Raw genomic sequence first — 27,661 nt, forward strand, 5'->3', positions numbered from 1 at the left:
ACAGAGCAGAGGCTGTGAAATTTAGGGGCCATTTAGGGCCAATATCAAATACTCATATCTTTCCATTGTGATCTGATAGTTTTAGACTGTTGCTTTCTATGTTCAGGACAAAATGCTTTCTAAAGGTCAAAACTAGATTTTATATAGTTATATAGTTTATTATATTTTGTGAGGTCGTTCATGAAATAGGTGGTTCTGATTAGAAACCATCATCAGATCTTGCCTTTAATGCAAACATAGTGAAGTGAACAGCAAGAACTAATTCAAACAATGTCAGCAATACAGTTCATGACATTATAAGGAGCCTTCTTCAAGCTTCTTTTAAGAATGGTAAGCAACATGATAAAACCATCAAATCCCAATCATTGTTCAATATGTGCCCCAAATCAATTGTAAATACTACAAAATGTATTTCTCTTCCATGTGCATTGGTACAGTAGCTGTGTGAGCAAATTGGAATGGAATTGAAGTGTTATTCTTTTGTCTAGTGGGTAAAGGTCCATAGAAGGGCCCACCTTGAGATTTCTTTGATATGTCCTGTGCCCCACACTGCCTTGTAAAGCACCCTTCAAAACTCAGTGAGATGTATTAGTGTGAGGTATTAAAAATGTTACACATTTTGCTCTTCACTTGTATGGCCGCCATGGAGTATTGCAAGATGTTTCGAGAAGCTTCCCTTGAAAGAATTATTCTTTAAATGCTTTCATGCTTTAAAATTGCCCACTTATGAAAACTATTGAAAAAGTGCCACTGTAAATCTTTTTTGGATAGGTTTTGTCAGAAGTGTAAAAAACCATTATCATAGACACACCAACATCCTTTTTTCTGGATGTAGCCGTTTTCTGCACAGCTTTTTATGTTGAAAATAAGTTAGAAAATTTATCTTCTGACTTCAGGTCTAAATGGGTTCTCCCTTTGTTCTTTCACTTTCTGGTAAATAAGGCTACATTTTCAAACAATTTCTTTGCTCTAGGAATATTAATTGAGTATTTGCGTAGCCTAAACTTAATGGCTGTTGCATGCACTTACCAGCATGCAGAGCATATAATCGATACAGCCAGCTTACGGCATTAAAGGAATGAGACGCTCATGCACTGCCGTAGGGAAAGCACCATCCTTGCTTCTGAACTCGAAAAAGTCCCTCTCCTTTAGAATGGTGGCGCTCAAGGCGCCATTCATCCACAGAGAAAACAGCATCAGAGTTTTAAAAAGAAAGAACTAAAGCCCCTAGTCATTTGCATGGCGATGCTCGCGATATAATCATCGACATTATCTATATTTCAGCACTGTACTACTTTTTACTGCGCAGCTGAGCTGATGTCTGGTCCATTATACAGGATTTGCAGCAACTAAGAGTAAATCTGAAAAAAATGAAAACAAAATACATTAAATAATGAAAAGTATCCCTGAGAGGGGAAAGATAAGTTATGCAGTTTCTTTATTTTTGACCTGTTTAGATTTTGAAATAATTGTGCTTTTATCCATAAAAATTTGATTTTTTTTTTTTTTGGGCTGTTGTGATCATTGCATGTTGAAGATTTCATCCACCTGTTTCCAGTTTTGCTTTATTGCTACCGTGCTACATAATTATTTGTTTCTGTTAACTTTTTATGTGTGTAAATGTAAACAGGAAACATAGATGGAAAAGCAATCTGTCTCCCATACATGGCTGACTATAGTTACATATGTATCAGGATACAGGCAAAATTTAAGTCACAGACAAAAACTATATGTTATTTAATAACATTAGGAGATATTTGATCGTTTATCTTAAGTCGTGATCTCTTTGCCGAAAGTATGTACACTAACATGGGAGGTAAGCCCCATGGAATACTGGCAACCAAGTAACCAATTAAAAATATGTATTTCTTTCACTTGTTTTGGTTTATTTTATCCATTTCTTCTCCTGATCCTAAGAATACAAATTTTCAGTTGTGTGCAGTATTCTATAAAAGGCATGCTGGTAAAAAAGAATAAATTTAAAATAAAAAGAATCATTTACTATGCAAATGTGTACAGTGCTGCATGCTATTGCTTCTCCTCCCTCTGCTACTTAGCGGCTTCATCAGAGTTCAAAGTTCAAACGAAATTGTGTTGTTATTTTTGTGGAAGACGACATTTAAAAGGGAAATGCAAAACTGCATGCATAATATAACATTTTAATTTGTAAGATTAAAGAAAAAGAATATGTTTTATGGGAAATAGATGTGTAAAAATCTAGCTGCATTTAAAAAGTTTTCTTTTCTAAAATAAATGGGATCTCTCTAAAAACGTCTCCAACATTGTTTTTTTGTTTCAAAACTGTCTCTGCAGTCTTTTCTGTCAAGTATGGTGTTACCTCAAAAAGTATTTCCGTGAATTGTGAAATGAATTGAATGGTGTTCTTTGTTATAGTTGAAGGAGCTTACGTCATTGTAATGATACAGCTTTCAACGAGTCACATGTTCTCCGTAAAAGAGGAAGGAATTTAAAATGGAAGTGCATTCCTACATAGTGTCTGTGACAGTGATTTTTCTCCTCTTCCCTTTTACGCTTCCAAGAAGGACTGTATTTCTGCATTTCTACCTCCAAACTGGTATAGACTGCCTCTTTATGGTATTTTATGTCAAAACATGACATTTACATTTATTCATCTGGCAGATGCTCCTGTTCAGAGAGACTTAGAAAAAGTGTATTCAGTAGGGTTACACAAGTAACTATACACTGAATCTTTAGCGTCGTTCATGAAATATAGTGCCATTGTCATAAAAGGAATATGTGCTGTCTTAAGGTACACAAACTTTACTACTGCCAATTTCCACTCACCAAGCTGGTACCACTGCAAACTTGGATTTACCTGAACTTTTTGCCACTGCAAAAAGGTTAAACTGGGTCAGGATTTTTTGTCTTTTGAAAAAGGAACTAAAACAGAAACAGAGTCTTGCACAACCAGAGGGTTAAGAGTTTCATTACAAAACAACGTCCTAACAACTCAGTACCCATATGGCCTTGTGACAGTTAGAACAACAACTATAGGTTTACTGAAAAAATGTCTTTATTCCTCTAACAGATTTCTGTACTGCTGCACATCCTTGGTTCCATAAGTGACCTTTAAACCTTTGATGCAGGGACAACGACACCTGACATTTTGCTGTCGGTTGAATGCTAATATTTTTTCTATTTCTTAAGGATATTGACTTTAAATACTGCTCATCCTTCTTAGGCAGCTTTTTAGGTCTTCAAGGCCTATATTTGTTAAGTACAGATAATGCTTCTCAGCACTTACTGATTATGCTTCAGATACCACACCTCAAAACTGAGATGAGGCAAGCTGCTTCACTTGGTGTTTTCCACGTACCACAATTCTAAAGCAATCTTCTTATCTATATGAGAAGATGTGCATGTCTGTGTATTATAACCCCTGAATGTATCTAAGACTTTTGCACAGCGGTGTGCATGTTCGTGTGTGTGCGTGTTATGAATTTTTTTTTATAAAACCGTTAATAATGTTACCATATCATCTACTCATCAAACTTACATTCTGTATAAATATAATCATATACATGATGGAAAATCAAATCAGTTATTTATTTTTGCAATTATAATCTAACACTTATGTCTGCTTGGAAATTGATCTCACTTGATGTGTTTTTGAGAAAAAAAAGACCTAAAATGTCTGACTCTGAAAGTGACACTTTCAGCACACAATTAGGACATTATGGATTGCCTATGTTACGTATGATTTGAACATATAAATAAATGGTTATCCTGAGTTTGCTGGTCTTTGGAGGCAGAATGTTCCTGTAACATCACTGGACTGCTCAGCCTTAGTCCTGGACAACCATAATATTTGCAGGACTTGCTAAAAGCCATGCATTTAACCACATAATTGAAATTATTATTTTTCTGATGGAATCACTCCAGCTTCCCCTCCCCAAAAGTTTAAACTAAAGGAAACCGAAAAGTGTAGTCCTCCAGGTCAGATCCGAATGCCTAAAGGTTACATGCCATGCATGCATGCATGAATAAGTAACAGCAGTGTGGTAACTGAAGGGTTGTTGGTTTGATTTCCTGCTGGGGCACTGTTGTTGTAATCTTGGGCAAGGTACTTCACCCACAACTGCATCAGTAAATATCCAGTTGTATAAACGGATATGAATTACTCTGGGTAAGAGCATGTACTAAATGACAATAATGTCATGTTTGTACCACCACACTCTTTTCCACTGGGAAATCCCATCGTTTACTTCATAGGATTCAGTCTTGCACCCACGCAAAGCATGAAGGGAGGCAAACACTTGACCAACGTTGCTGTCCATGTGATGTGTCAGGACTGCACTCCTTTTGTATTATTTTGACCTGCTAGACTAGAACAGTGCAGACATAAAAACACAGGGACATGACAGTCATGACATGAATATGACACAGTCACAGTCATATTTTATTGTGTCTGTATTTTTAACAACTACCTGTGGAGCCAAAGATAAATTTCCACATTTGTGGACAATAAAGTCATATTATTATCATTATCTAGGGATAGAGGTGTGTTTGTGTTTTGAGTTGGCATTGTCTGGCTGTCAGAGAGGTTCAGATGTGTAGAGAGTACATAGAGGTATGTCTTCCATCCCACCACTTCCATACAATTAGCAAGGGAAATGGATCATAATCTACTGATATTGTGAAGACTGATTTATGGTAAACAATTACAATAAATATGCACTTCATATGGTATGTTCATTTTGCAGATAGTCATTTTTGAGTTAAGAATGAAATTCCATGGTCTGTGTCTGTGACCAGTGAGTGCCAAATTTAGTCTTAGACTTGGATAACTTTTAAAGTTCATTAAAACTATTAAAACTAAACGCTTATCCGATGTGGCTTTTTGATGAGAACTTGTGTATATTTCAATCACACCTGCAATTCATCGTTCAAAATAAATATATTATTTGCAGTGCCCTGGAAGTAAGGCGTTTAACAAGGGTAAATGGTTCCATCTGATTTTGAAGATCTGACTAGAAACCAGATACATTTAATTTAATTATCTTCGCATTTTAATTATTTGAATAAACCGATCCCGTATTCTGCTCTAGCACACCGAGAATTCCAGCTTGAATTGGCACAGTTCTTTACATAAAATCACGAAGATTTGACATAAAATGCAGCGAAAAGTCAGAGGATCTTTATCCTTCAAAATGAAAATGAAGACAGTGTCTCTGTGTCTTGGATTTAACTTTTTTAGCGAATATCAAATCCTTTCGTTACCGTTTTACGAGTCAGAATACACAGCATCTTCGCAAACAAGCAGGGCTGGGTAGACCAGATTCGACAGCGCATGCGCAATGTCATGACGAGTCCACTGCCTGGTTCAGGCACACTGCATTGAAGACCCACGGCTGTATGTTTAGTGGGAGAATTTCTCGACCTGTATGGCCAATTTCTCATTTTGACATAAAACTAAAGGACATTTCAGATCTTGATTAACAATAGTACCGGCATGAGGCAAAGATGTACGAAATCATGACTATGTCTTCAAGGAATATGGACATTATCACTCTCCGTATCGCTGTGAAAAAGTGCCAGGGTGTCAGATCAGACAGGTACTGAGTGCATTTGAACGTCCGGAGCTGGGCTAGCAGGCTAGCTAGCTAGCTATCTTGTTTTCACGTTGACAGAGGCTGTGGTTGCCTCTGAAGGCCTTGGTCAGCAATGGGAATCCTTTTTACCAAGCTGTGGAGACTTTTTAACCATCAAGGTAAGCCCAGACGTATTTCTTGTTGCTATTTTGATTTGGTTATTTAGAATGTGAATGTTTTGTTAACGTTGTGTCGTAAAGCTAAAGAGATAGCAGATTGGCTAGAAGGTTATGTTGGCTAAAGTAGCTAGCGAGCCCGCTAGCTAGCTAGCTGGATAATCAGTCAGGGAAGCTAACTTAGATAGCTAATTGACCAGCTGGTTTGATGTATAATTGTGAACACCAAGCAGTAGCTAGCTCGATTGCTAGCTAGGCTAACGTTAAGTCGTGCCGTTTGTCATGTTAGCAAAGTAGCTAACTAATACTTGAATGGCAAGTTGGCTGGCTACCTTACTGACTATCAATAATTCATGTTGTTCGGTGTTCACTGTCAGAATTTATCTACCACTGGCTAGCGAACGTTAGCAGTGTTGTTAGCTAACTAGCTAATTACTTGTAAGCTTGAGAGGTGTGCCTTCCACTGTTGTTGGTAAGCTGGAAGACTGCTCCCCTGTTGATGGCTGATACTCGCATGCATCAGTAGATAGCTCATTAACGGTAGCTAGTTACATCCTTCGTGCATTCCTGGCTTGTCATATAGTGTATGGACGAGGGGTTGCAATTAGCCATAAGTGAATGCCCTCTCTTTTGTTCTCGTAGCTAGGTAACGTTAGCTTTTGTCCTGTTTGTAAATTATGCGGAGCAATGAAGAGCGCCACATACGCGTGAAAGTAACAACAGGAATTTGCGTTCTTGTCAGCTAACTGGTTAGCCACCTGTAGTAGCTACCTGCGGTATCTTCATTGGTGCCTGTCAGTCATGATTAATTATATTGAATATTGACTTATCCAGCTACATACAATAGATTGATTGAGTGAAGATTTAAAAAAACATATTAATGACTATTGATGTAAGGGTATTGTTCTAGTCTTTTGAAAGTATCAGGTATAATCACATCATTAAATTGAACTTGTTATGTAGTTTGCATGTGGGGTGTAGTTTATGAAAGCTGCCTCATAGTTATCTTAAGCAGTTTTATTGTGGAGCTGGTCCTGTCATCTTCACGAGGAAAACCTGTGTGAGGGCACCCAGTTAGGGGTGGATAGGTTGGGTGCATTCCACCAGAGTCCCCTTTAGTTTTCTTACTTTCTCTGTTCTGTCCAATCTAGGGATTATATTACATACTGTATCCTAGACATTTTCTGAATACCTGTGACAAACATGGGATGAAAATCATATAGCATAAACATCATCTTAAGTACCGTATAGCCTATGAAAATGGAAAATGACCATAATCCACTATTTTAGGAACTCGGTTGCAACTGAAAAACATGGTTAATATCAAGATGCTGCCTTGATGTTTTATGGATAGCTCTGTGTGGGTTTTTTTTTTTTGGTCTTGTAGTTCTGGGGAAATGGAATGTTTTCCAACAGTTGGCCGTGAATGAAAACCAGACTTATTTTTTGGATACACCCTTTCTTTTAATCAGCTATTGTTGCTTTCCAATAAAGATGCCATTGTGTGAATCTGCCAGCCTGCAAGCGTTACAGTAGTCTTTCCAGTTTCCGCCGGGCTTGGGGATGCATCATTGGTTGAGTGTGTCTTACTGGGGTTGGTGCTGAGTAGCAGACAGGAGCATGCGATATATTCTCATCTATTATAAATGGTGTGCCCTCAGTAAACCATGTGCGGCCCCGCATGCAGCTGTCCAATCACAGACTCGGAATGTTTCCGTGTGCCCTCCTGTGAGCCCGGGCTCTTGTTTCCCTCGAAAGTTAAGTGGCCTAGAAACAACATGGGTTGTTCCGGTGTAATTATTTCAAGGTTTTTTTTTTTCTTTTTTCTTTTCTGAATTTCCCTCTGAAGTTTTTCAGGAAAACATTTGCATTAAAAGAGAAACGAGGACATCAAAGTATACAATTACACTCTCGTATTTTAAAGACAGTTATATAGTTATATAGGTGTAGCATCAGTCTGGTTGTGTCAGACATGCAGAGGAGGAAATTGTGGGGAGGGGGGATTTTTTTCTGATTGAATAAGCATCATTTGAATACCTGCGTGGTGTTATCAGTTTACATGGTTGGCAAACAGATCAGTACAGGTAAATGACTTCAGAAACATGAGAGGGGTGCTGAGGGACAGCAGCGACATGCAATGGAAAGTCATCCCAAGGGCCTGCTGTTGGGCAAAGTGTCTGCGGAGGCCATAGTGAATTGGTGACTTTACTGCAGTTCACTGTTTTATTGAGCATTGGATGACCATTTGGGCATATTTCAGCCATGGTCTACATACTGATCCCAGATAACTTATTGATTTGACTTAATTAAAAAACATAAACTTTAAGACCAGATGTTTTTGGGGTGTCATTAAACACTGTATCAGAAACTGACTCACGTATAACCATAGCGATTGCGATAGTGTATAAGGTTTTGTGTTATTGTCATGTTCATTTCCTCTTTGAGTTGCAACCTGGAAAATTAAAATTAAACAAAAGTCAAAGTCTGATCTTTAAAATCATCCAAAGTTCAAATTATCATCAGTAATTTAAATTTGAGGATCAATTTGTGCTGTCTTGTGTTTTCCTGGTAAAAAGGAAAATGTACCCTAAGTATTCCAAGCCCACCTCTGAAAGGTTTCTAAGACAACAGATCAACTGGTTTTATTCAAAATTTAGCCCCATCTTTAGATCATCTGCAATGCTTCAGTGACCAGAAAGGAAACCCCAGGACCCCTTAGCTGCATGTGACAATTTTACATATTTATTGTGATAAATTCCCATAACTTGCAAAATTGAAGATGAAAATGAAAATTTAATGGAAATTGTGTAGTTCTTCAGCCTCACCAAAGTGATGATGATTTGAATGAATCTAAGTGCAGCATAAACCGTTTAGAGAAAATCCAAGACCTTTAGCAGACCTGTGCCAGTTTTGTTCTTGATTCTGGCGTTCTGATTTTGGGCATCCATCCAAAGGGTGGGGCCGTATTTGTTCTAGCCTAAAACCTGGCAGTTGACCCATTGTCTGACAGCCTCTCAGATGTGAATTAGGGACTGTACATGTTTCTTTCCTAGAAAATATTGCATGACAAATCAATCAAGGTGCTACACGTGAGCCCTGGCTGGTTTATCTAGTAAAGGTCAGTATTTTACCTTTAGCTGAGTTTTTCCGGGTCATAACCCGAACAGGAAGGGTAATTGACTCATGCATTATTCCCCTTTTTTAATTAAAATCTGATATGGACAGGCTACTGCTTGAAATGACCCTTCTGTCAGTCCCTGATTGTGTGACATTAGTTTCCCACCAAGTTCACTTGAAATTGATTCACAATGGGGGCACTCTCAAACAGAGAGAGGTGGTCTCAGTTCAGCTGTTTTAATTTGCATCCTGGTGTGATTACTTCACTATTAAAGTTTCACGTTTAGCTCCAGAGTAACCGCTTTTACAATCAAATCAAACAGTCAGATGAACTTAGTGTGAAAATGCTCATACAGTACAATGGGCACCAATGCACTTGAATCTTAAATGCACAGGGAGAGCAAAATATACCCTCAGGACCAGGTGCTGAATGCATTTCTTTTGTATATTCTTAGCAAATCAAGGTAAATTAACAAGTTTACACTATTGTTGTTAGTACCTGCCCTGCAAACAGCAGGTGTAATGGCAATAGTAAGACAAGCGATGCAGTAGACATCTTTTGGAAATTTGCTGGAATAGGGGTCCATTTAGCGATATTCTTTGCAACGGTGCATTAGACTTGGCCTCCTGCTTGTGTTTTAGAGCATGTCCTGCAAATCCATGTTTATTTTCGCAGATTTTTAAAATACCACACGGTTTCTATCCCTCATGTTTGAAGAGTGAATTCTGAGAGCAGAGCTTGCACTGTTTTCCATCTGCATTGTTTACTTCACGGAGAAGCTCAAATGGTCCGCGATTTACACCCTTCTGCTCTGTGTTTGACTCAGCGGTTAGAGGTTGTTTGCCGATGGCTGACTAAGATCCTACTTCTGGAACTGGGAGAGATGGCTGTGGAGTACGCCTGTGCGCCAACCGACTCTCCTGGCAGACAGGCAGGCTTTCTGGGCCGACCGTCTGGTCAGCTGCAGTGGGCCCAGTCTGTACCGCCTTTAAAATGCAACCTAGCATATTGTACGTAGGCTACTCTACAAAATACCGAGCTGTGAACACAAGCTGTATAATCTCCTCAGTCAGGTTCTGTATGAACGTTGTGAATGTATGCGTAAATGCAGTATGTATTTACCTAGGAGTAACACAATTCGCTTAACCCGGTGACTCACCGTGAGCTGTGATGGTGTGCGCCTGGCTCGACCAGTCTGCTGAACTGCTACCAAGTGCCCCCCGTTTCGTTCCAAGAAGCCGGGATTCATCTTTTATCATACAATCTCCTCTCTCTTCCTGCATGCCTGTTCTTGCATTAACTAAACTTGGATTGGGGCCTAAATTGCACTGCCAGGGTGTTTAAATGGTGAAATGGTTTATTAAGAAAAGCTGAATAATACCATAAGCATCTGCACCCCGGTTAATACTTTTTTGTGGAATCTGCTTCATCTTGTGTTAGCATCCACTGTGTGTGTTTGGATGTTTTTTTATTCCAAGTTTCCCCTACATTTTGTTATCCCCTATATAATGTTACAGTAATGTACTGAGCAGTCAGTTTGAACATGAGAAGAGTTAGTTGTTTCTTGCATGGTGTATGTTGACTTAATTGGACCCTTAGCTGGACCGTCCAGATCCTGAGGGTGGTCCCCTTTTTTTGCTGGCCACACAAGTGATTGCTCTTATAGAACAGGCCCCAATTGTACAATGATAGAGCACCACCAGGACACTGAGGACTTGTATCCCCCACAGATCTATTTTGTGATCACAGATTCGCTCCCTTGAAATTTCAGTCCTTTTATGGCAATAACCTCCCTCCTGCAGGACTAACAGCCTTTCCGATAGCTCTATCCCGACAAGATATTACTGTAACCATATTAATATCCCTGTGGGGAACATTTTCCATTCTCTGAGGAACCCAAAGAATGCGACCAAAGGCTAGTTTCATTTTAACAATGTGTGTCTTAATGATGAGGCCTGATTTCTTGCTCGAAGCAAAGTGGTGGCTGAAACCCTAGACGAGGCCCTGCTGTATTAGAATCTCCCTGTGCGTTGGTCCGGCCGATAATGAGGCCCGTTGTGTGCAGATGCCCTGCTGTCAGGGCATAGTTAATGGTCGCATATCATTGTTTTCACTCCGCGTTGTGTGAAATCTGTTGATCCTTGGCCTCGGGTCAGATAAAGCCCGCTTTCCACTGACCAGCCTTAGCTGGATGTGTGCTTGCCACTGTAATCTGACCAAAAAAGATGGCTTGTATTTCAGCCAGTGGTCAAGTCATCCACTGCTCACGTGTTAGTGACCATGGAACACTATTGCAGTGTAAACTACCTGATAGCGCCTGCACCAGCCTGTGTGGTAGTTATTGGAAATAAATTACCTTGATCGAGTGGATCTTGTCCCTAGCTCATGGTTAAGGGGGGAATAGCAATGTCTGTACCCTTTTGGAGGAGGCAAACCTGTTACCATGTCTGGAATTGGCCAATATACAGTAGGTCCAGTTCAAGTTACTGTAGAAGTGTTTCCAGTTCAACTCCTCTCAGGCTCTTCATCTTCAAACTGAATGTATAGGTCTGAATTATCTGCCTATATGGCCACATCACACAGTGGCCAGGACAGTGGCCTCATTGGTCAGCACTCTCTTTCAGAGGCAGAGGGTGACTGTGTACATAAAAGCGGACTTAGAACTCTACAACATAGCACCTCTGGATGACCCTTGAACTCCCTGTAGAGGTGATGGTACGGATGTATGCCTCCTAAAGCACTGATCTGAAATATGAGACAATGGTTAAGATATTCCCAGTGTGTCGTCAATTCCTTATCACGTGCCATGTCATCAGGTGCTTGCTGTCGTTGTCAGGGTGTTGTCCGTTACATTATTGTCCTTATCCAGAGTGATTTACATACATTGCAACTTTTACATTACCCATTTGCACAACTGGATATTTGCTGAGGCCGTTGTGGGTTAGGTGCCTTTCCCAAGGGTACAGCAGCAGTGCCCCAGCAGGGAATTGAACCATCAACCTTTCAGTTATGAGCCCTGCTCCTTACCACTATGTTACACTTCCACCCCAGGATGAACCAAGAGTTTAAAACCCACCAGGCCTGTGCATGTGTCAGATAAGGAGAGAAGACACAGGCAGTCCTTCACAAGATCCTTTGTATCTTGGTGTGCCATCCTCTTGTAGTTTGTGGTATGTGTGCTGCGCACTTTTTGAAAATGTGTGGGTTTTTGTAGTCAACACAGCTCCACAGGAGAGCATGATGCTTGGTTAGGTATGACTCAGTTGCTGAATCTACAGAACTTACGCAGGCGTGCGATAAGGACTGCCAAGAAAGAAAGGACGAGAGTATATCTGTATTCCTCAATCAGTAGAACAGCACACAGACTAAACACAGTCTGGCAGCATGTTCCAGCACCCTGGCTGAAGGAGGGATGAGCAGAGAGATGGCACACACCTCCAGAAGCTGGGTGCTACTCTGCTTCACAGATCGTTTAGGGTGGAGTCGGTTCTAGGCCTGGCGTGCAGAAGTCCCGCTGGATGTAGTGACCTTTCAGTTAGCGACAGATTTCAACAAGATACTGAAGATTGGGAGACCTGAATTAAGCAAGTAAAAGCAAAGATGGAAAGAACACCAGCATGCCGTGGTGGAATGGCCATTAGCAGATTTTGTAGGGGGCTATATTTACTACAAACCTTTCCTGTAGTGATACCCACAAAAACAGTCTGTGTTGACTTTCTCCTATACAACAACAATCACATATAGTGATCAAAAAACTGGGACAGAATCATTTTTGCAGTATATTGCTAACTCTGTTTAAACACTCATAAAACAGTCATTCCTCAGTCTAGTATTTTGGTGCATAATAAGGAAAAAAGCCATTTGGAATCTGAGTGGGAATATTTTTATCTTGCATTAAATGCTGCAGCACCTTTTGAGCAAAAAAAAAGCAGTTTAATTTGTATGCTGGTCACCATGGCAGAAAAGTTTTCACTTTCGACCAGTGAAAAACAGAGCCTTCTTAACACAAGAAGAGCACTAGGGATAAATAGACAGAAACCTAATGCGCGATGGCATTTTTAGGTACCACTTTTGCCTAAGTGTTTGATGGTGGGTTGAGTCAGCCGCTAATAAATTGCAGAACTGCATTTTCTGTCTGTGTCGTCATGCACATCACCACGGTATTTTTCCCTTTTTCCCCAAGTCAGGGTCAAGCAAGTAATGCCAAATATTCTCGTGGTGTTTGCGTCAACGCTGCGAGAATGTTGTGTCAGCTGGGAGGCTAGCTCCGAGGGTCAGCTTTGATTTGGAAACATGCTTGGACTGGGCACAGTCAGGGTCAGGGGTGGTTTCACGTTCAGCTCTGGGGAGGCTGTGAGCCTGCTGCTTTTGGCTCAGGCCTCTGGTGTTAATTAGTTAATTAGTGTGATCGTTTACTCTGTTCTACATTTTTAGAAATGCGAAATCGCAACTCAGGGTTTCAATCAAGACGTGTCTCACCGCAGGAAAATATGCGCAGGTGGGAGTGTGTGTGCTGTATTAGCCGGGACTGATTAAGACGTTGGGATGGTATCCTCTCAGGAATTGATTATGACACTCCTGGCCTGTGCGGTAGGAAAAGAGATTCTCAGCTGTCCTGCCAATAAAGCCGCACACGGTAACAGACACTACTAAGTTGCATAGTTAGTATTATTGCCAATCATACTATTTCACTTCTGTGAGTTGACTGAAAGCCAATAGTTATATCGGCTTAAGTAGGCCATGGGTAAATTACGACTGTGTGCTTGGTAATGGATATTTCTGATGAATTATAATCCCCTCGGGGCTCTATTATGCTTACTGTTTCATATCTGATATTTCAGTTGATGCAATCCAATTTTGGGTAATTTCTTTGAATGACAGGCAGGTACAATCTTTTTGTTTGCTTGTTATCTGTTGGTTTCTTTTTTTAAATTTTTTTTTTTCTTAAATCCAGCTCTGACCTTTTTCGGGTCATTACAGTAATTGTGTACACTATCAGTCCAGTTGCAAGGCTGAAGGTTTGAGAGGGATCCACCGCAGCCATTGTAACACGTCAGCCCTCTTTGTATGACTCCTGAGCTGCCTCGGAAGGAGGTGGCAGCCACAGCGCTGGTGTTCACTCCTGCAGTGACTCACCCTATTATTTAAGCTCATTATCTGTTTGCTCAGCAGATGCAGTTATCCACCGCAGCCTGAAGCGCTCACGATTGGACAGTTTTCATTCATGCAGCTGCGGTTTGCGCTGATCAGCTCTGCTGAAGTGCCTCACTCAAGAGCGCTCCGGCGGTCAGCCACTCGAGGGCTGAGTTTGTGTACCTGGGCTCTGGGGTACAGTACTGCTCCCTGAGTCTTTGGAGCATGAATTCACAGGTGTAGCCCACACTGGCCCAGCAGAGCAGGTCATTTCACCGGATTAGAGTGGGGCTACTCTTGTGAATGCCAAATCAGCTCAGACAATATTGTATAAAAAGAAACCCCTCCACTGAAAGGCCCGTTTTTCCTGTTGCCATGTGAAATCGGCTGGGTTTTAGATGAGCGTGTTGGATCTTTCTAAAATCCAGCACAGTCATTTGTCCTGTGGAGATAGAAGGCAGTTTCACATGCAGTTTATTGCATTACCTGAAATGACACCCTCCACAATCATAGAATGGGTAATAGCTCTAAAAGCACCAAAGGTCTTTCTGATAATGTCTTGTTCTCATACAGCAGAGTGTGTATAACATCACTAAAAATAAGATCTCCAGAGTTAAAAGTGGTCTTATAAATTATTTATATGAACATTTACAAAATTTTAAAAAGAACTGTAACATCTGAAAGGCTGCAAATGTTTTGGGGTTTGCTAAAAGCTTGCTAAAAGAATATACAATGTCTTAAAGGAAGCTTGGGGCTGGTGCAAAAAAAGATCATTTCTAGAAACTGCATTCCAGACAATTAGATGTAGAATATTTTAGATACAAATGTGAAATCTTACCTTGGTTCCTCCACGAGACAAAGGATGGTGCTGAGTTTCAGGAAACAATCAGAGGTGAATGGCAGAGACAGACTGGTTTTACAAGCAGAGATCTACAAATGAATGACACAGCACTCTCTGTCTGTGCATGTCTGAAAGAGTATATATATATATATATATATATATATATATATATATATATATATATATATAATATATACACACACAGTGTGTATGTATGTGTAGTGTGTGTTTGTGTGTGTGTGTGTGTGTGTGTGTGTGTGTGTGTGGGTGTGTGTGGGTGTGTGTGTGGGCAGATGGCTGGGGCTTGCTCTGTGGAGCAGGTGGTCCTGTATCCTATAGAGGTTTACCCAGGCTAGCTCGGCAGCTGCTGCTCTCTGCTCTGTGTGAGTGACTGAGCAGACCCTGGTCTCTGTGCTCACAGAGGAATGTGTCTCAGAATAAGGCTCTCGTGGGACAGGACTGGCCTCACCCGAAGTCACTGCCGTCTCAACAGGAAACGTGATCAGATGGGGTCCTGGCTACAGCGCGTTTACTTGAAAAGCGAGACTTTGAAAAGAATGCGTTTACCCTGTAACACCAATTAGTCATCAGGAGTTTGTGTGTGCGAGTACCGTGTATATCTTGTAGTGTTTAAACTGCACCGTAATTTTTTTTCCCTTTTCTCTTATGTTTCTTTCAGAGCACAAAGTCATTATTGTGGGTTTAGATAACGCAGGGAAGACCACCATCTTGTACCAGTTGTGAGTATTGTGTTATTTTTGCATTTCACGTGTGGAGAGTTGGAGAGAAAGAGGAGGTCAAAGCAGCCTGCCCTGCAGTGATATACTTAATCCAGTAAGAGGTTGGGCTTTTGAGCAAATACTGACTCTTAAAGTTTGCTGTAGAGAAATTACTCTGTTGATGTTATATAATTCATGCTAAGTAGGTGTAAATGTATTTTGCATACTTAGGGTGTATCTAGAATTTCATCTCTCCTCTCTCCTCTCCTGTTGTTGGTAAAATTTTTGCTGTCTGTTGGATATGAAAAAGGTAGCGCAGGAATGAGCTGCTGATTAAGATGGCAGTCTCTGCCATGAGCTCAGACGACCCTGATTGTGCTTGATTTTCGTTCCTCAGCTCTATGAATGAAGTGGTGCACACCTCTCCGACGATAGGCAGCAACGTGGAGGAGATCGTGGTCAACAACACCCATTTCCTCATGTGGGACATCGGAGGACAAGAGTCCCTGCGCTCTTCTTGGAACACGTACTACACCAACACAGAGGTGAGAGTGTGCGCTTCGGCTCTGTGTCTTCGCTGTATTTGTGCTCTTCCCGGAACACTTTTTGTACCAGCGCAGAGGTGAAAGTGGGTGTATGTGTGCGGGCATGTGTCTGTGGGTGTGTTGTTTTTTTTTCTTTGCCTTCTTCCTGGAACACCTCCTATAGCAGCACAGAGGTGTACGAGTGTGTGTGTGTGTATGTATGCAGTTTGAGCTTGTAATGTGATCCTCAAGGTCTTTAGCCTCATTATGTTTTTGCCCCAGTGTGAACCAGCGCGGTACTGAGTGGAAGGGAAGCGTGCGCTCGCTGTAGGAAAGCAGACGAGAGGGGGAGCACTGAATGATGCTGTTCTACATCTGCAGAGTGAAGAGGCAGTGTGCAGTATCACATGAGTGGGTCTGTGGGGCTTCTCTGAGAGGACTAATAGCCGTACAGTTCTTGTCTCCTAACAATGATGATCCCACTTCCCGTACAGTTTGTGATCGTGGTGGTGGACAGCACAGACAGAGAGAGGATCTCCGTGACCAGAGAGGAGCTCTATAAAATGCTAGCCCATGAGGTGAGTATTAACTTGTGATTGCAAATGTACAGTGCATGACACAATACCAGCCCACAGGACTGCATTGAGCTCAGATGCCTGTGTGATTAAGTTAAGTTACACAAGTAGCTGTTGGATATGGTGTTGAGAGCCCATTACCTCAGAATCATTCAGCATGTGTGTTGGAGCAAAATATTTCAAATTACATAGGAAAGAAGCTCATTTGGGGTGGAAAACATATCACAGAAAATAACATTAAACTTGTCCCAGCCTTATGCTGTAGGGAGATTTTTTTGAAGCCACCACAAGGCCTGCCATTGTCCTCTCCCCCTCCAGGACCTGAAGAAGGCTGGCCTGCTGATCTTTGCCAACAAGCAGGACGTGCGGGGCTGCATGACGGTGGCCGAGATCTCCCAGAGCCTGCAGCTGACCTCCGTCAAGGATCACCAGTGGCACATCCAGGCCTGCTGCGCCCTCACTGGGGAGGGGTAAGAGGGTCAGGGGTCACAGGCCACAGGGAGGGTGCGAAAGGGGGGCGGGTCAGAGGAGGTCAGTGGTGGGGTCGGGGGAGGTCACCATGCATGCTGCAGGGTTAAGAAACCAACACTGGGGTGACAGCCACACTACACAAACTTCCCACTTCAGGAAGGCTCTACTTTCACAGTCACATAATGCAGTGTGGCCTTTAGTGAAGCCCTTAATGTCACATGAATCACAGTAAGCAAAACTCTCTTTGTTAATCATGGCCTGACCAAGGGAGCATCACTGTGCGTCACTGTCTTTTCCCTTTCAAATATAAAAAATTACTTAAAAAAATAATTTTACATCTTTCTACAAACCTGGTTGGTGGAGTAATTTGGGTTAAATCAAGGATTAACGAGTTCCCTGTGTACGTGAATTGTCATGTGTACACAGTTTACCTAGAAATCTGGGCCTGAGGTGTCTGAGAATTACTCCTAAGTGTTCTGATAAAAGCACTTTTAGCAGTACAAAATTGGCGGGTTATTCAGGAGTTATTTACGAAGCCTCCTTCTGCTACTCTGCTGGGAATAAGACCATTTCCTGCGAGTAAATCTCAGCTGATTTTTATGACGCGTGAAGTGCTACAAACAAGTGGTAGGGATGACATTTTTCACACTTCATCCCATATGCTGAGAAAATGCCCAATGAATGCTGTTGTTGAAAGCAGGAGTGGTGTCATAGAGCTGCAATTTGGAAAGATGATCAAACATTTCATAAATGGGAATAAATTCCTGCAAGGAAGCCCAAAACTTCACTGTTCAGTTGTTTCATGAATGCCATGCAGTTTTGTTGTGAATGACTATTCCTTAAATTAATGCTTAGTGAGTTAGAACCATAGGTAGCTTCTTGACTACTTAAATTGTGCACGCATGTAAGTGTAAACTGCAGTGTGAATTTGTGGTTAGTAATGAGCAGCGAGCCGGCTATGCAAGTGCCTTTGTGACTCATACTCTGGTTGACTGCATTTCATGTCAGTGACATCACCGCTTCATAAATTTCAAAGAAAGATCAGCTACTTGTTAGTCAACTGTAGCACAAGCTTGCAGTAGCTTGAATTGCAAAGTTTTCATAATGTAAATGAACTATCTAGCTACAGCGAGCTTGCTGGCTAATGATGCAAATAGGACCTAGTTACCCCTCTAAAATTCTATAATCACAGCAGTCTGTATGATAATAGATTACACTTAACTGATCACACCCTATACATCTCTGTGGTTCCGGCATACATGTCACTGTTTCGCTGCTTTAGCGAGTAGAACCATTTTAATAATTCTGAGCATCCTGCCTGGACTTTATACCCATAATTCTCCATTCTGGAGTCAGGAACCATAACCACCGTTGCCTAATCAGATAAGCACTACACCTAATGCATGATGAGTACTTTTGGTCAACACAGGTGTCAATACAGTTCTTTCCAAAGATAAAAGTTTCCAAAGAGCAGCACTCAGTCCAGATGACCCTTTGAATTACCAAAAAGTAGACCCTGAAAAGATAAGCTCTAACTTGTGCCCTGTAGGCAGAATGGATGACACAGAAACGCACTGCTTTCACCACCCCTCAACACAGACTTCTGTCTCCTCTGTTTTCAGGCTGTGTCAGGGCCTGGAGTGGATGATGTCACGGCTGAGGGTCAGATGACCTCCGACCCCAGGCAGTATTGGACTCTTTTTCCCCTCGGCGTGAGCTTGCACTCGCGAAGACGACCCGGCAACACTGCAGGACTCTCACGGTTATTTATTACAAGCAGCATTCTGACTGAGATCTGTGAACAACAAAACTCTCCTCCTCCAGGACTCTTACGAAAAGCGACTTTTTGTGTTACCACGGTTACCTCCAAAGACTGGGAGAAAAGCTTGGACTGAGCGGACTCTTCTCTGGCTGTGAACCAGTGCAGAGTAGCCTTGTAGTATTGGCGGAGTACCGGAGGTGGTACTGGCCTGTATGTACAGTATTTAGCATTACTTTGTGCCTGCATCAGAACCCTTCAGTCGTGAGTGCTGAAGTGACATATAAAAGAATGAGAGCTAATCCAACCTTTCCTGGTCGTGTAAAGTTCATTAAAATAAAGTCTTTTTATCCGTTATGGGTGAATTTTATATGTTTTTTTTTTTCCTGGAATGATTGTCCATGCAGGTAAGTTAGGTTATAACAGATCACTAACAGAGTTTCCACTGTTATATTAGGTTTATCTTAGCCACGTGTTGTGAAGACTACACATTTACAGTGTTAAACAGGGACACACAGTTAAGTAAGACGTGGTTTGGTCTGGGAGGCTCATGGGTCAAAGGAATACTGAGGAAATATAGTATTTGGAAAAGCACATCTTCAGTGTGTGTTTGAGGCTAGTAGTTAAAAGTTACTAGTCTGTTTCTAGTAGTTACTTGTTAGCCAATGTCATTGATAACCAGTACTTGGAACTGCAGACCTGCTTTTACAAATGTGTATGCTGTTTTTGTATGCTGAAACCATTTTTGTTAGAGATGGGTGTATTTGCAATGAATCTTACAGAATGTTAATACATGGATAGAATGTTAATTCATGGATAAATCAGTGAAAATCAAACCAACCAAATACACAGTCAGCCACAGAGTAACAGTGACTTACACAAACAGCCACACAGTAACAAACATACAAAAAATCATATAATAATATAACACGTGTACGTACACAATTTCAAAGGAACAAGCATATTGGCAGCTTTAAACGAAATGGGATGTATAGTGATGTGAATGTCCACCTGTTCCACCCACTAATAATAAGCTGGTTTCACCTTCACTGGGAATGCCACTGTACCCCAAAATATTTTATTTGATAGAGCACAACATGCAGTGGTTCACTAACATTTTCTGATTTAACTGCTCTAAACAACTGATGCCCCATTTTGCACAATGCAATTTCTCCCACTGTAACATTGTACAGTTACATTACATTGTACAGCCATTATCAACATGCAGCTTGGTTCCAAATATATGATATATATAAAATTGCCAGGTTTATACATTTATGAATGTGTGGTTTTGAATCTTGAGAAAGGGACAGCATTTATCCCATAGGGGACCTGTGATTTGTTTCAGTAAATTCTCAGCGGTGTAAGTGCACCACATATAAACTGTATTGTCTCTAACTGGTAGGGGATGCGCAAATAAATTGTGTAATTATCATCTCTGCCCCAAAGCTGAAAATGAAGTAAAAAACTTAATGAAGTTGTTTTGTAGGTGACTGTGGGCAAATGAGTTTGCCACCTGTACACTGCCTAAGGGCTACCGTCATCTCGCTCTGGAGAGAAAGAAAGTAGGCCATCTAACTAATTTACTTACATCAAATTATCTTTTTATTATTTGGAGCAATGCCTCCAATCTCTCCTGTAAAACCTGATCTGTTCAAGTCAGCAGTAAACTTGTGACGACATTGGAATTGGCAGATTAACGCCATGAGGTGATACCTAAGACCTTTCTTTGCACTAAGATAAGTATGACATAAGTATATAAAAAGACATATAAAAGTTGATTATGAAAGCATAATTTTATATGACAGAGGTTCAAGTGTATGCTTAGTTATTATTGCCTTTATTTCCCAGTAAAAAGAATTTAACCTGTGCCTACCCAAATGAATGACTGGAAATGTAAAGATACTTGTTTAAGTACAGGCACAAAAGTTCAGCCCTGTTCAGGGTGCCCCGATTAAGTAACCACAATGACCCTGAGGTCTTAGGACAGAAGTAAAGTTTGTAAAGACTATCAATGCTCATTGAAGCACATAGAATTTGCACACAATACAGGGAACACAGACTTGGATCATGTTGCACTTTTTTCCTTCTGCTTCACTCCCTCTTAATTTTTGTTGCCACATTACATCACCACCAATCCTCCAGTAACCCTAATATAATTTCATCATATTCAGCCTACAGCCACATCTGCTCATTGCAGCCAACTGCAGGTTTGCTGATTTCTTCAACTTGTAAACCGTGATGGTAATATTACAGGTGCAGCTACTGCGGCTGTCATGGTAAGACCACAATATTCCATCAGAAGATCTTGCCTTTAACTGCATTAATGAGGAGACACATTTTTATCATTCACTTTTATGATAATAATGAGCACAATTCTTAATAGTTACATGCTCAAAGCAATAGCAATGTATGGTGTACAAATGATCCTTTACACTATTGATAACTGGTGCATGCATCCATCCTAAGTACAGCTTGATGAGGTTTTTCTTTATACATTTATTTGTGTATGTTTATATTAAAAAAAACCCTGCCAAGCTCTATATTTTCAAATATCTGAAAACCTTGAGAGCTATGTGGTTTTTTTAAAATGCTCATATTGAATTTCAGAAGTAAATGTTTTTAATAACCCCATAAGTGCTATTGCAATGAATCTTAGTGATACAATCATGATAAAATCCAAACTTGGCCCCACCGCATTTGAATGATCAAGGTGCCAGTGAAATGCTAAATTGCGACTGAATTACAAGACCCTTGTAGGTATATGCCATGATTACAAATTCCATCTAAACCTATGAGAGATAAACATCACGTCATAAATGTCCCCAAACTTCAAATACACTAAAATCTATCACCGTGTTTTGTGCCCGCAGGTGTCATCCCATGCATTCAGAATGGATCATCATACATATGGCTCCTGACAGGTGGTGTTGTCATGTACTGCTGTGAGTAAATGTTTCCATGTGCCTCCGGGCTTTCTGCCTACGTTCCACACTGTCATGTTGTGCTGCTCCTCACTCAGCTACATTTAGAAATTAACTCAGTGTTTATGATGACTATTGTTTCTAACGTGAAATGATATCATAATCTTGACACCAACTGCCATTGACAGTGCTGGGCCAGCTGACAGCTATCCATCCCTCCCCTGGTTGGTATCACATTCTCCCAGTGACTGATTATCATGGGTTCAACACTCTGGGGTCATCCTCCTGCTTTTATACCAAAGCTAAACCAATTAATCTCCTGTCATAATAATCATCATAGTCATCATTATCCTGTGAGTACCTGTAGCCTGAAAAAAAAGAAACAATTTTTTATTTGGTTTTGAATTTGGTTTTCTGTTTCAAGTTCCTAGCCACCTTGTGCATTCAGATAAATAATTAAGATTTCAGTCTGAAGAAAAAAAAAAACTGTGGATCTGCAGTGGAGCCTACCATGCTAAGAACTTCAGAGGAAATTCTACTAAGGATGGAGACTCACCATTTATAGTCAGTGTCATTCCAATTTGTTAGCCTTTACAAATTCATATTTTAAAAAGATGTGAAAAGTAACAGCACAGTCAGTGTTACATTGTTATATTGCTACTGCGCTGTTACCATAAGCTTTGACAGAAAGTGATTGACATCTCTCAAAGCCATCTTTTTTTTCCCCAAAAGTACTTATGCGGGATGGTTCACAGCCTACATTTTGTATACATGTATTGACATTTTAAATAATTAACTACATTACTCACAAGTATCAAAGTAATGTCCTACCTGGGACTCCAACTTGTCACTTTCAGGCCCAGCTCCAGACTGCTGCCTATTATTGTTTATATTTAAATACATTCTGCACCAGGGGAGTCAGTTCCTGACTCCCCTGGCGCACTGCAACTCTGTTTAGATCTCAAAGCTACAAACCACATACAACCAAAACAACTAAAAACCAATGGCAGTTATTATGTGGCCATGTAGCACTAATGTAGTCAATCCCAAACCAGACTGCTAATGCTGCAGAGGTTAGAGGATGATAAGAGAGGGATGGTGGAGGGTGGAGAGACCGGCAGAGGCAGGCGCATGGCAAGAGAGAGACCAGCATATGCCCCTGTCACTCAGCCCACCACAGCGCTGCTCTCCCCCAGCTCCCGCGATGACATGAAATATTATGTGGAAACACAAGAGAGAAGGAGGTGACATGTCAAAAAAACACCAGTCGGAAGCCTATCACAACATTTCACCCGTGGCAGCGCGAGAGAGAGATGCTGATACCTACGGCTGGTGTCTCGAAGGCTTCTGGTTTCACAGGGAGGAAATCCATGAGGAGTGAGGTGTCTGCTGGAACTGCCATTCCACCACCGTTACAAATGGAAATAGTCACAGATGTATTTTTACCTCATCCCTAAAGACTTTTTTTTTCTAAATAAACTTCATGATGATATTAAACAATGATACAGATACTGAACTGATACAGCAGCTGTTTATACACAGAACACTCAAGGCACAGTCATGTCTTCTTGTCTTTTTTCTGCACCACAGTAGTTGTGCATGATGCCATGTTTTGGCCATCTGCAAGCTGTAAGCAAGCAAAACAGGAGCATTGTTCATCAGAGGAGTTCTCTCATGCTCAGACATAAGACAGCAAGTGCTTCTGCCCTCTGAATACATAACACCACGGGATGAAACAGATAACGTTAGGAGATTAATGATGTTACGCTGCTTGACTCATCAAGTGGATTTAGAAATACCGCCGAGACATTTAGAGACCTCTAGCATGCCATGCATTTCTCAAATCTTCACACACTGGAAGCCCAGTATCTGCTGTAGCCTCTTTAAGGGTTATTTGTAACTGTATGTTAACTTAATTTTACACTAAAAACCACCATTATCTGTTATTAGAATGTATTTTTGGGTGGTGGCGTTTCCACCACACAAAAAAGATTTCCATAAGCTTTGTGGCAGCTTAGCTCCAGACACAAATAAACAACCGTCCTGAAACTGAGGTCATTATTGGATGACCTGTGAAGGTCTCACAGCTGGGGTATCCTAGGTTTAGCTGTACACACACTGAAACCCCACCCTCTCTACATCCAGAGTCACAGTTTCTGTCCAGGTTGCTCCTCAGCTGAATTTGTCTGTTTTGAGTTCCGCTAAGGGTACCCATGAGCCCTCAGTCACTTTCTTAATATTTGTTTCTCTATGGATTTGATGAACAGGTGGTTGGTTCAAAGGGGATCACAAGGTATATTTAGCCTGTGAAACTTGAGAGAGTAGCTTACTGATTGGCCACTCAGACCACATGATAATTGGGGAGTGGATGCGGTTGTGTGCTGTAGCCTAGTGTTCCTCTGGAGGGAAGAGTTGGGGAGGCTCTGGCGGCTTTGAGAAACCTTTTTAACCATAGGATAACTGGTAAGAGATGGGCTCTTCTTCTTCCACACTCTCTCTGCATGGCCAAGGTTTGGACTACTTCTTTACTGAGGCTGGGTTTGGATCTAGAGGTCATTGAGATCCATGGGAGCATCCTTGACGATTGCTGTTCTTGTTACAACTTCGAAAGTGCCACAGCTTGTAGTGGAAACTCCTTAACCCAGTGATGTGCACTGGAGATCCTTTGGTTTTCTGGTTGTCATTCCAACTCTCATCTTAATTAGTTAATTGGATGCACTCTGATTGGATGAGAATCTTGAGTCACCTGTTGCTCCAGGTGTTAAGCAATTGCCAATTCAAAGGCATTTCAGTCCTCAGCACCATGGATCTCCAGGACCAAGAACAGACAGTATTGCCCTGACCAGGCTCAGATCAATCTGGATCGTAATGGACATCAATGTGGTCTTCTCCAAAAATGGGGATGGGGATTTTTTATCAGGATTTTATGAATTTTTACTCCTGGAAACAGGGGAGCATATCGTTTTAATGGGAAATCATGAGAGACTGGTACTAAAAAAGGGTGGCAGTGCCCAGTTCTATATTTAACCTTCAGCCTCAGAAGGCATTGTGGCTCAGCTAGCTAAACAAAGCCGCCCAATCGGGCCTGGGCATTAGCTTTCATGACACATAACTGGAGCGCCGTATGGCAGCTGTTGAGAGCCTTCAGCCAGAACCCTTTGTCCCCTGGGGATCTTGGATGTCAAACCCTCAGACTTAGAGAGGCCTGTATGAACCACTCCATCACACAGTATAATCTCGTTACCCTGTAGCTTCTCCTGCTCCTCCCGTTTTTTTTTTTTTTTAGAATTTTTGAGTTGAATTTTGACATTTTGATGCTTTGTCTTTTCCTTAGGTTCGAGGAACCCACCAGGGGGCAATAAGTGGAATATAAGTTTTGGACCCTAGAGAACAGAAAGAAAGCAGCTTTATTTGCCATAAGGGTGTTTGAATTACTGCTGTTGGAGACCCTCGTTTGAACGGTATGGGTTTGTGGAATCGTGTTGCCCCATATCCCTTTCCCAGTGTTTATAACTGTTAATAACTGTGCTCTAACTTTCTGAGTTTTTTTTCCTTGACCTTGCCAGCTAATGTTGAGCTTGAAGTGTCTTGCTCGTATGTCAGATATCTTCAGTATTTCTGCCCTTGAGTGACTGGTTAAGAACAGGAAAGACGACACTCCAAAGAAGTGACTGCTAGCCTTTTGAATTGCTGTCAAATGTAACCCTTGATTCCCTCTAACTCCAACTGTATCTAATTCTCCTTGCTTCATTTGGAAGACAGATCTGACAGTGACTGTTAGTGCTTGTGAACATTATCTGGGTGCACAAGGCCTGACAGTGTGGGGATATAGTTGGCAGTATTATATTTTTGTTTAGAGCCTCCAAAACTGCACAGTAATGGAGACTGTGGAATATGAGGAAGAGTATGAAGAGTATGAAGAAGAGTTTGAAGAGTATGAAGAAGAGGTTGTGGAGGAGGTAAGCTTTATACTTCCAGGCTTTCAGATTCATTCCCACATCAGTCTTAGGTACACACATTTTTTTTATTGTAAATGAGAGTGTAGCAAACAAACTTCACATTAATGATGCTGTACATGTGGCCCTTTAACCTACACACTCTTTGAAACACACAAATTTGTGCACAAAGGCACACACCACTGAGAGAAAGAACAAATGAACCAGGCTTGCAGGTATTTAAAGGAATGATTGAGATTGGCAGTTCAGACATTATATCTGTGATGACGTTAAATCCCTTTATCACGGGCAACCGATATGCTCACATGTAACACCACACAATAAGCAAGGTGTAATTCATCCCTTCTGTAAACTTCTGTTACTTTCAGTATTCCAATGGATTTTCCTGAAAGCTCTGTACAAATATAATAGCACTGTTATGTAGCCATGACCAAGCTTTCTGTATACACACACTGTAACAACAGATATTGTTCACTCAGTAATATTGTACTGGAGAAACAATGAAAGTGTACAGTGTGTTTCAATAGGTTTTATGCACTATATATGTCAATAATATCAGGATAATGTTTATTTGATGTTCATTGTGGTGTATTTTATCTTATGATACGATAGAGCTCATACAAATTATGACTGAATGGAAGTACCCATTATTGATGATAATATTTTCTCCACAATGGCAGAAAATTTATATTAATAGTGGGATTACATTCCGTTCAGAACAGCGCCCTCTGCTGGCGAGGGCCACCCAGATTGCTGGCAAGCTTCATTGAGAACTGTTATGCACCGGAACTAAGCTGAAGCAGTCAGTTGTGCCTTTATGTCCTGTGCCCTAAATATAAACAATAAACATAAATATCAACGAGAGGACAACATGCTTTAAAAATACCACAGAAGCAAATGTTACAGATCACAGGACCGTATCTGAGGTTACAAAAGAATCCATCGCCACAGGTGTGCCTATTTTTTCTAATCATTTGTGGTGTTATTCTTAGACCGAGTGCTTTTTTTTCTAACTGTACAAAATGAGGTGCCTTTAAAAACAATTGCACCACCGTTAGCAGTTGTCCCATGCGGCACTGACAGCTCTTTTTCAAGCTTTCCAGCCTCTGTTTACCTATGTGCATATTTGTGCAATTGTAATATGCAGATGGTTAATGTTTTCATGTATACATATTTGTCTGAGTGTTCAGTGGAAGAGTGAAAGCAGAAGGCTAACAGTTTAATCACATATTTCCATGTGAAATGGGATTAAAAGTTAGCCTTGTAATTGTCTTTTATAATGAAATATCTTATGGGGGAATTCAAAAAATATATCTGTATGTATAGCCCCTCTACATGAGAAATTGGGGTAAACTGAAAATCATATTATATTTCAAATTTGGATTCCCATTAGGAAAATGTGTTTCCTTATGGGACAACTTATAAAGTCAATACATTCTGGTTTCACTATTTTTTTCATGGACACTTGTCAATATATGACTATGGGTTTTAATGGATTTATTTTATTTAAAGTGGCTTCTCGTTGAAACTACATACAATGAATGTTTGAGATATAAACCATCATGGAGACTATCGGTGCTTATTGTGTTGACGATGTCTATGACAAACAGTATTTCTGGGATGAATGTCATCCTGTCGTAAAATGTATGGAAAATACCAACTCATCAGATGATAGGCACCTTTGGTGTTCATGGATGTTGGCTCATCATTTCTATTTTGCCCCTGGTGGAAAAAAAAGCTCCCAAATATACACCATGTTTACAGAGAGAGATTCAAATATAGAAGTATCTGTGGTAGATTCACAAGAAAGTAAATAACAGGGTGTCTGCTATAATTCACACTGTAGGACACTACTCTGTATCCGGGGGGGCATTGACATCATTTGAGGGAGGGGGAAGTGGGTAAGCATACAA

At 40.9% G+C, this 27,661-nt stretch overlaps 2 protein-coding genes across 2 annotated transcripts in view; both read left to right on the forward strand.

The window, feature by feature from the left end:
- The first annotated feature begins 5,347 nt into the window (after window positions 1-5,347).
- Window positions 5,348-19,225, forward strand: arl5a (ADP-ribosylation factor-like 5A). The gene is made up of 6 exons (XM_036545147.1): window positions 5,348-5,731; window positions 15,500-15,560; window positions 15,937-16,084; window positions 16,558-16,641; window positions 16,957-17,108; window positions 18,732-19,225. The coding sequence occupies exons 1-6, from the start codon at window positions 5,686-5,688 to the stop codon at window positions 18,778-18,780; spliced, it is 540 nt and encodes a 179-aa protein (XP_036401040.1). The 5' UTR covers window positions 5,348-5,685; the 3' UTR covers window positions 18,781-19,225.
- Window positions 19,226-24,183: 4,958 nt separating this feature from the next.
- neb (nebulin) overlaps window positions 24,184-27,661 on the forward strand; it is an 80,122-nt gene continuing 76,644 nt past the window's right edge. Inside the window, exons 1-3 of the mRNA XM_036545263.1 lie at window positions 24,184-24,255; window positions 25,127-25,253; window positions 25,650-25,751. Of these exons, the coding sequence (XP_036401156.1) occupies window positions 25,671-25,751 (81 nt within the window). The 5' untranslated portion in view covers window positions 24,184-24,255; window positions 25,127-25,253; window positions 25,650-25,670. The remainder of the gene's footprint in view (window positions 24,256-25,126; window positions 25,254-25,649; window positions 25,752-27,661) is intronic.

Source organism: Megalops cyprinoides, chromosome 14 (assembly GCF_013368585.1).
Source record: "Megalops cyprinoides isolate fMegCyp1 chromosome 14, fMegCyp1.pri, whole genome shotgun sequence".
Lineage (NCBI taxonomy): Eukaryota > Metazoa > Chordata > Actinopteri > Elopiformes > Megalopidae > Megalops > Megalops cyprinoides.